Consider the following 9,917-nt stretch of genomic DNA (forward strand, 5'->3'; position numbering starts at 1 on the left):
TCAGCTGGGGACCCCATGCGCCCGACGTTGCCGGCCTACCACCTGCTCTAAGGTGACCAAGCAGGATCACTATGCTGAGGTTCAATCCAGTTCCTAGGGGATCTTATTCTCTCCAAACAAATTTTTTTAAGACTTTTAAAATACTTTCAGGAAATAATTGTATGTTTTGTGTCTCAAGCTCTTACACTCTTTAAACGAAATGGAGGACTTCAATATTTGAAATACAGTCTCTAGTCTATGTGATGTGACAAAACTCTTAGTAAATATGAGTTTCTTTCATCCCATTTACTGACTAGAAGGATAGACCTTTTTAGACGGCTCTCTTACTGCTACCAAGTAGTAGGTATCCTGAGGATTCTGTAATGAAATTATGCATTTATTTTGTGATTTCCCCTTGAAGAATCCAACCTCCTATTTTCAGAACAGTGGAATACCAAAGAAAGTAGAGTTTAATATTCAGAAATAGATCTCTCTCTCTCTCTTTTAAGCATTAGGGATATTCAAAAAATATTCTTACTCTAGTTATCTAAAATCTTTACTAAATGTGACAATTTCAATTCTCAGTTCTTTTCCTTTCCTAAATATGAATCTGACCACTGTTTATGAACGAGTATATTTTACTGAAGTATTTTTTTGTGCAGTTCAGATAGAAATCAAATCCTCAGGTACTTGAGTAGAAACATCATTCAGTCTTTTCTTGCAGGAGCCAGTCTAGAATAATAGCTAAATATATAAGCTTTCATAAAATGGTGAATGATGGTTCATGTTAGATATACAGTTTTTCTCCATGAAGACTCTATGTCATCTATATTACAATGGAAAAAATGTAACAACATACTGTGCATATGGGTTTATGTATTTACTTTGCTGAAGGGCAATTATGTATGATTTTAGTATCTTTTCAGTTCAACTTTTTTGTTGTTGTTGATAAAAATAGGTTTATTATATGTTTGGGTTGCAAGGATGAAACAATCTAGGCAATTAACTTTGACAAATCCCCCAAGACAACAACTGAAAAGATTTTCTAAGCATTGACAAGTCAACTAAACTAAACACTTTATTAGAGTTCATTGAATCCCATTAGAAGTTCAATGGTCGCTGTCTGCTTGTCAAGGATTGTCTGTTCTCAGGGTGAAGATCAGTTCAACATTTCTTACCATCCAATTGAAAAACCAAAACAAAACCAAAACACAAGTTATCTATAATATTATAAGAAAAAGAAGAGAGTAATAATTATTTGCATAATTATGTGTGAGGTACTAACTACTTGACCATATGCTTCAGATGTAGATTTTTCTCAGGTAAAATCCCATTACTAATTTTGAGGGTTGTTTAAATTATTGTAGTTTGGAATTTTATTTCAATGAATATAGTTTCAAAAATTGGGACATCATAAAAGTTTGGGGTAATGTGTTTGTTTTAGAAGTGGATTATAGTTTTAGAAGTAGGTTGTAGTAGAATTGGGTTTTATAACAGGAAGCAGTGTCTGACTAACTGGATGTTTATATATTCCATCTCCACTTACTACTTTTCCATTTGTATTCTTTGGATGACTCTGAGTGACTTACTTGGAAATTTGAGAAGGTGTAGATGACAGAAGTAGTATTGTGGTACAATGGTTAACTACTAACAGAAAGGTCAGTGGTTCAAACCAGCTGCTCCATGGGAGGAAAATGTGGGAGTCTGCTTTCATAAAGTTTACAATAATAATAATAATAAACCTGTGAGGCAGTTCTGCTCTGTCATTTGAAGTCACTATGAGTTAGAATCAACTTGAAGGCAACATGTTTTTTAGATAATAGAGTTTGAAGGAGACCATTCAGAATGGAGAGGAACTATCTGCCCAGGCCCTACTTGGTCCATAGTACGGAAATTGAACTTAAGTGGTAAAGACTATATTTTAACAAAAAGGAAAGCTGTCTAGATATGAAGATAAGGAACTTGGGAACAGGCAGTGATGCTTTGAGAAATGGATCTAATTGTAATTCTCCAAATCCTACAGTGTTCATTCCCACCAAACATTGGGATTTCTGGGATCATATGAAAACGTTGTTTTCGGAAAGCATGAGAATCCTTCAGTTTCATTAGTAATGGATTGGAAACTAGAACAGGAGATGAATAACATCAGATGATATAAGATCTGAACTGGAAAACACTTGTGGATTCAGCATAACTAGACATGTTTAAAAACTGTAAATTACATGTGCAGTCCATTTGCTACACAACTGCAAGAAATGCAAACTATCCTCTGAGGCACACAGCTCTTTAGGAACTAATGCTTTACCAGACTTTGTTGTGTCCAAGATGTGCTTCTTTTTACATATCTATTCTCTTCCTGTTATTGCAAGCCTTTTGAATTATGATGGCATAAGATATATCTGCACCTTGCAACATCCTTAGATGTCCAGGTCCTGAAATAAGCTGCAATTTAAAAAAAAAAGGAAAGAAAGTAAAAATTGTTGAGTAAACCATGCACCCATTAGAAATCACATGATATGTGTAGACTATAAATTCACCGAATACACTTCTGCCATCTCATCTATGTTCCAAGCACATATTGAAGCAGCATCTCTAAAGATAGAGATAAAAACAGACTGTCATCATTCTAAACAGTGTGAGAGTTACGGTGACTGAGTAATGTGTAGAATGGGCATAAATCCTGTTAGTTCAGGTGAAAGTAAGAATGAAAACATTAATTTCCATTTTTTAATGTGATTTGTCTTGTATTCATGAATGGGAAAATCAAGGAATAATTTTGTAACACTATAATATATGTTAATTTTTAACCTTATGAAGATACTGTTGTTGTTGGCAAGTGTCGTCGAGTCGATTCTGACCCATAGCAACCCTGTATAGGGTTTCCAAGGAGCAGCTGGTGAGCTTGAACCGCCAACCTTGCAGTTCAAACAGCTTTGCAGTCTGGTGCATTAACCCACAGCGTCACACCAGGAGCTACACAGAATTGATAATTATTGTTTTTCAGGGATATTTTGGTTCTCAGGTTATAATAATAATCTGTGGTCCTGTTGGAAATATTTTAGGTGATAGTGGGGAAATGATGCTACTTAAGGTGTAAAGCACTAACAATTTCTATATATTGAGAATCTGCTTTATGCTTGGTTTTATACACAGATTAACACTCGTCCTCAAATGAAGGTAGTATTTTTGTCATATTTTTGTTGAGGAAATTGAAAGTCTTAGAAGTTAAAATTTTTACATAAAATCATACATCTATTACCTTGAAAACATGAGTTTTGAATTTAATTCTGCTTGGATTGAAAACCTTTACCTCATGCAAAACCAAATTCTCTTAGTATAAATCTTTTCATGACCTCATTTTATATTATGAAAACAATTAAAATTGAACTTTTAAATAAAAGTGGTTTAGTGGTTTAGAATGGGGATATATTCAGAAAAAGAGAGCAATTCTGGGAAAAATATACTCTTACTCTCCTAGCCACATCTAAGAAATCCATACAATGCTACACCTAGAGGTCCCATGTTCCTTGTTGAATTAATTTCTTAGTACAGTTTCCTTTAAGAGTAAGTTTTAACTCTCTAGTTTCTCATAGTCTGCATCTTCCTATACACATTCTGACAAATATTAGGCAAACTAAGTTAGGCCTAGTACTATGAAGAATTTTATTATATTTAGCAGGCATGAAAGTTGAGAGCCTCGTAAATATTAATCAGAGACTAATGAACAGTAGGAGACTTCTGAATATCAATCTGTACTGGGAGGAAATTTTGAATTAGAGACTCCACTGCCTACCCAATAAATCAGTAGTGAAAAATTGAAGGCATTCTCATGCATTTGCTTATGTAGCTAGATCTTTAGTCCTAAAGGAGCATACGATAGGGATGACAAAATAGACATAATTTTATCACCCCACCCAGAGAGTCTACAGTTTTAACTACACCATTTTTAAAAAATGTAATCACTTCTGAAAGAGGCTGGATTGTATCACAGAAAACTTAAGTACATTCTTTAATATTAGAGTAAAGATAGTTCAGAAGTACTTAAAGAGAGACTCTGTCTCATTTTTCCTCATTAACATTCAATAATGATTGCCCAAAGGGACTAGAAGATTCAAGGTTAAGAGGAGAGCTGAAATGCCAAAGCCTGATTGGCTTATTGCTTCTATTAAATTCACCTATTGTTACTTTGCCTCTGAGCATATTTAAAATATATAGCAGGGAAAAAAGACAATATCTGCCATCAAAATTTATGATTTCATATCTAATGCCAGATATAATGGTGGAACGTGGTGGCTCCATGCAATGAGCACCTAACAGAGAAACACAAGGTCTGTGGTTCAAGCCTGCCAGCTGTTCCATGGGAGAAAGATGAGGCTTTCTGCTCTTGTAAAGATTTAAAGCCTGTGCTGTTGTTGTTGTTATGTGCCGTGGAGTCGGTTCTGACTCATAGTGACCCTGTATAGGGTTTCCAAGGCTGTAAATCTTTACAGGAGCAGAAAGCCTCATCTTTCCTCCACAGAACAGCTGGTAGTTTCGAACTGCTGACTGTGAGATTAGCAGCCCAATTCGTAACCACTAGGCTACCAGAGCTACTATACTAGGTCAGTATGTTTTGTAACTGACTTGATGGCACTTAAAAACACCAGACATAATGGTAGACATGTACATCGATACACCTGTATATCCTTAAGGATTTTTTATTAATAGAAGAGCACTCCTTTACAATGAATGGGGCATGGTGACTTCAGAGGAGAAACACTGGACTGCTAACCACAAGGTTGATGATTTGAGTACCACAGCCACTTCACAGGAGAAAGATGAGGCTTTTTGTTCCTGCAAAAACTAAAAAGACTTGGAAACCCTATACCGGTTGCTAGGAGTAGGAACTGACTTTATGGCACTTAACAACTATAGCTACTACAATCCCTTTACAAAAGATGGAGTTAATTATTAGGACATACCTGACAGGGGTATTTAAGATTTATTTGATACTTTAGATTCTGGTACACAGTAGCATGGGACATAGTTGAGAGTTTGAGTTTTTTAATTCTTTCATGATTGAATAAGGGGTCCTGGTGTTGTAGAGGATTATGACATTGGGTTGTTAATACAAGGATTGGTGGTTCCAATCTAGCAGGACATTACCACTACCATTACCACTATCACCAGTGTGCATCTGCTTTAGGCGTTGATAATTTAATGGGAATACTTAGAAGTGCTTTCTAAGAATATGGATGTTTCTTCCTACTGTTGTAATCGGGACTACATTTTTTATCGTGGTGGGGATTTTCTCTACTATAGTACTAGTCACTAACATTTAGTAATTGTTCAGTAACTAACTTTGAAACTACTGTAGGATTACTGGACTGCTAACCATAAGGTAAGTGGCTCAAGCCCACCAATCGCTCTTGATAAACCCTGTACAGTCAGTGCCATTATGAGTGGAAACTGACTCATCAACACTTAACAGCAACACATATAATATGAGCATGTCTAGTGGAAGGAAATAAACAACAGTACTAAGACATAAGGAATAAAAGTAAGTCAGAGAGAGTGGATGTCATTTGGAGATACATCAGAAATATTATTTCAAGCATATCTATGGGAAAAGTTATAGTTAGTATATTAGGGAAGAGTACAGCAAAATTCAGATGTTATTATACAGCACACATTTAGGATAATTAAGCATTCATCACAAGCATTATTTCAATATATTTTCACTCTAGATTTCTACATTATTTAATGAAAGAGGTTGTTATTTTCTCTACTATAGTACTAGTCACTAACATTTAGATGTTGTTGTTGGTAAGTGCCGTTGAGTCGGTTCCGACCCATAGCGACCCTGAACAGGGTATCCGAGGCTGTAAATCTTTATGGGAGCAGAACGCCTCCACATTAACTAACTCTGAAAGATTTAAAAATGAAACACAAGCATAGCAACACTCCTAAGAATGGTGCAGAACTGGATAATAATTAGTTCTGTTGTACACAGGTCACTATGAGTTAAAACTAACTCAGTGGCACTTAAAAATAACACCTATAAACTTAAGTTACTCTTTCACATGAAATAATTTGTATTCTGCAGTAACAACAAACAAGATCTTCACAAATGTTCAATACAGCTAAAATTCTAATGTAATTTCTTAGAAATATGTAATGCAATAAAATGGAAGTAGTGGCAATTCTTTCTACATATAAATCACTCATGAATTATGTCTGACAGTATATGTCTTAGAGGAATTTATATTTATCTATTTTAATAAAATATCTGTACTGACACACAGCCTGTCTTTCACAATTATCAATTATTACCCAAAAATGATTTTTAGAGCATTTCTTTAGTTCTCTATTGTTAGAGCTATGAGATGATGCACTGGACCTCAATGTTGGTTTAAATCGCAAAGTCTGTGGTACAAATTCAACAACTGTTCCTCGGAAACCCTATTCAGGGTCGCTATGACTTGGACCTACTCAAAGGCATATGAGTTGTTATTTATCTTTGAGTCTGACATACACATACGTTTGATGTTTTAAAGAGATCTTACACAGAATGCATCATATTTTTAAAATTATGTACAGAAATATTCACTTACTTAGAGAAATAGCTTTTTGTCTAAGAACTAGTATCTTGGAAATGAAACTCACTACTGATATTAAAACACTTGGAATCTTTAAAGTTCTTGTTTCTTTGTTTTGCTTTATTTGAATAAACTTAGGTAATTCCATTTATTCACAGTAAATGGAATGAGATATTGTTGAACCTTATTTTTTTGAAGTTTTTAGAAATATTAAGAGGTATTTTAAACAATATTAATAACACTGTTGTTGTTAAGGGCTGTGAGTACTAGTACAGCCAACCCTGCTGTTCAAATGGACCTTGCTGACCTGTGTATTAGCCTGGATCACCACAACAGGACTCTATTACTAACATAAACCTAACCAAAAGTCTTTCCCAGATATACTAATCAATATCCAATTCTGATTTAATTTTGTTCAGAAGATCGTCTCCTATTTCCTCTTATTTGACTTATTTTTTGCTATGAAGTCACTGATACTATGGGTCAAGGCTTTAAAATGTATTTATAGTTTCTCCAGGGGCTTCTGGTAGTTTGTGGTAGTACTAAAGCTACTTCTTTTGGAAACCCTGTACAGGGTTACTATGAGTCGACATTGACTCCTAGGCACTTAACAACAGTAACAATGTGAAGGACATATGCTCTGAAAAGTACTGTCCTACAGCAATAACAATAGATTTTTTTTTTTAAGTTAGAGAAGGAGAGACCACCACCAACAAAAACAACAAACAATGAAAAAAATGCATTAAGTTTTCAAAGTTTTAATTTGATTTTCATAGAAAAATAATATAAATCATCATTCTTCACTGATCAGTATAAGATATTCAATGCAATGCTGGTATATGGTTAAAAATAGTAATAATAATATAAGCATAGATATTTCCAAATGTAGCTTACACTTAAAATGTATTATGAAATTGAAATTAAAATCATAAAAATATTTACTCAAAGTGATCTTAAAAATGTAATATATATGATGATGCTTCAAAAAGTTTGTGGAAAAAGGTAGTTAAAAGATAATGGAAAGGTAAAGAAAAGATTATGCAATTTCCCCCCAAATTTTTAGTTATGACTCATAACAACTCTATAAAATGTTTTGGAGGAGCAGCTGATGGGTTTGAACTACCAACTTTAAAGTTCAATTACCTGGACTATGAATTATTTAAAATACACCAACTAGAAAACAACAACAACCAGAGCAACTCTGCATCTTTATGGCAGCCCATTGAAAACATTTGGAGAATTATCTGAATAGTAATGTGTGCCAGATTAATTTGATAGTTGTAAAACCATATAAAAAGTAAACAAAATGAGTGCAGCAGATAGATATTTAAGCCTTTTATCCTTGTGGGTTCAGTAGCAATTAACTAAGCTTTTTCAATATCAGAAGGTTTAGAGATATATAAAATGATGTTTACTTTTTTTCTCTTCTGCGTTAAAAGCAAAATTTGTTGTTCCAATTAACTAGATATATTGCTTTTAATTATTCTGCTTTCTACAGCATGAGTTACAATTGTTTGGTAGTAATGAAAGAATGACCTAGATAAAAGAGGAGGGCAGTACAATTTAAAGGTTAAGCTTAATACGCTTGTGGCACAGACTGACAATTATTCTCTGGCCATTGATGACCCTCTCCACCTGTCCACATGCATTTTCTTATGACAAGCATGCTTTAGTTTCCTGTCTAACTTTGGTTTTCATCTTTGCAGGTTTGGATTTATTCTTCATAAGGATGAAGCTGCACTACAAAAAATTGATCTTGAAACCATGTCCTACATCAAAACAGTTAACTTAAAGGACTATATGTGCATTCCTCAATCATTGGCCTATACACACTTGGGAGGATACTACTTTATTGGCTGCAAACCTGACAGCACTGGAGCAATTCCACCACAGCTCATGGTGGACGGTGTTACTGACTCAGTCATTGGATTCAACAGTGATGTAACAGGCACTCCATATGTCTCCCCAGATGGGCACTACCTTGTCAGCATTAATGACATAAAAGGTCTTGTGAGGGTCCAGTACATCACCATCAGAGGAGAAATACAAGAGGCATTTGATATTCATACAAATCTACACATATCTGATGTAGCATTTCAGCCATCCTTTACTGAAGCCAACCAGTACAACATTTATGGTAGCTCTAGTACACAAACTGATGTGCTTTTTGTGGAGCTTGCCTCTGGAAAGGTTAAGATGATAAAGAGCCTTAAGGAACCACTCAAGGCAGAAGAATGGCCTTGGAACCGGAAGAACAGACAAATCCAGGACAGTGGTTTGTTTGGTCAGTACCTGATGACACCTTCTAAGGATTCTCTCTTTATCCTAGATGGACGACTCAATAAGTTAAACTGTGAGATCACTGAAGTTGAGAAAGGAAATACAGTCATTTGGGTTGGAGATGCCTAGGGCTTTATTAGATAATCATTGGATATGAGTTTTACAGTACATTGCATTTAATCCATTGTTTAAATTATAGCTAGACTTTTAAAGTTTATAACCTAGTTAAACAGAAATTATTTGGTTGGCCCAAATAAAGTAATTTTTTTTTCTTTCAAAAACATACACTATAAGTACTACTGATTTACTAGAAATATTTAATACACTATTTAATAATATACTACATCAGTCACAATAATCAAAGCTATAATTGTGTTTAACTCAAGACAATAGGATTTTAAATACTTAAAAAAAATAATAAACTGCAGGGAATTTCAGATGAATAAGAAACACTTCATTTTAAGGGTAGCTTACCTTTTCTTCTTCTTCTGGTATGCATAAACTAGAAATAAAGGTATCGTGGAATCCTAAAATTCTTAATTCAAATATTATATCCTGTCCACTGTTTCTAATCTTTTGTGCCTTGAAGTGAATGTTACATGAAGAAAATGAAGGCTAAAAGCTCATCCAAAATGCCCTCACAACTATAAATTGCTTATTATTAAAAGAGGAAAGGTTGACATCTCTTGAGTTAAATGCTGCCTTCAGTTATTTGTTTAACCCTCTTTGAAATGCCATTTGAAGACATCAGCTGGCCTTTGGTTGTATATAGGTGACAAACTCTATTTGACATTTTCTGTATAATCTACAACAAATGGGGAGGAAGGAAGGACAAACAATTATGGTAAAAATGTTTGCAATATTTTCTCTACTCAGTTTGCTTTCAACCCTGGAACGTGTTATGTTTTTAATTCAGGTTTGTCTGGGATGTCAACTGCTTACAAATGTTTACTTTATTATTAGTAAAATAGATCCTTTCTTTTTGCATTGCTCAGTATGACATCAGCAGAAATTTTCAGTTCCCAAAAGAAATGAAATGTCACTTGTGTCTGCATAGATATATCACATATAGGGAAGAAA

At 34.4% G+C, this 9,917-nt stretch overlaps 1 protein-coding gene across 3 annotated transcripts in view; it reads left to right on the plus strand.

Moving 5' to 3' along the window:
- The window catches only part of FSTL5 (follistatin-like 5), a 1,065,399-nt gene extending 1,056,433 nt beyond the window's left edge, over positions 1 to 8,966 (plus strand). For all 3 annotated transcript variants that reach the window (XM_006872516.1, XM_006872517.1, XM_006872518.1), the window contains one exon: positions 8,264 to 8,966. In XM_006872516.1, coding sequence (XP_006872578.1) covers positions 8,264 to 8,966 — 703 coding nt within the window. The remainder of the gene's footprint in view (positions 1 to 8,263) is intronic.
- The last annotated feature ends 951 nt before the right edge of the window (positions 8,967 to 9,917 follow it).

The sequence above is a fragment of the Chrysochloris asiatica genome, unplaced genomic scaffold (assembly GCF_000296735.1).
Source record: "Chrysochloris asiatica unplaced genomic scaffold, ChrAsi1.0 scaffold00202, whole genome shotgun sequence".
In the NCBI taxonomy this organism is placed as follows: domain Eukaryota; kingdom Metazoa; phylum Chordata; class Mammalia; order Afrosoricida; family Chrysochloridae; genus Chrysochloris; species Chrysochloris asiatica.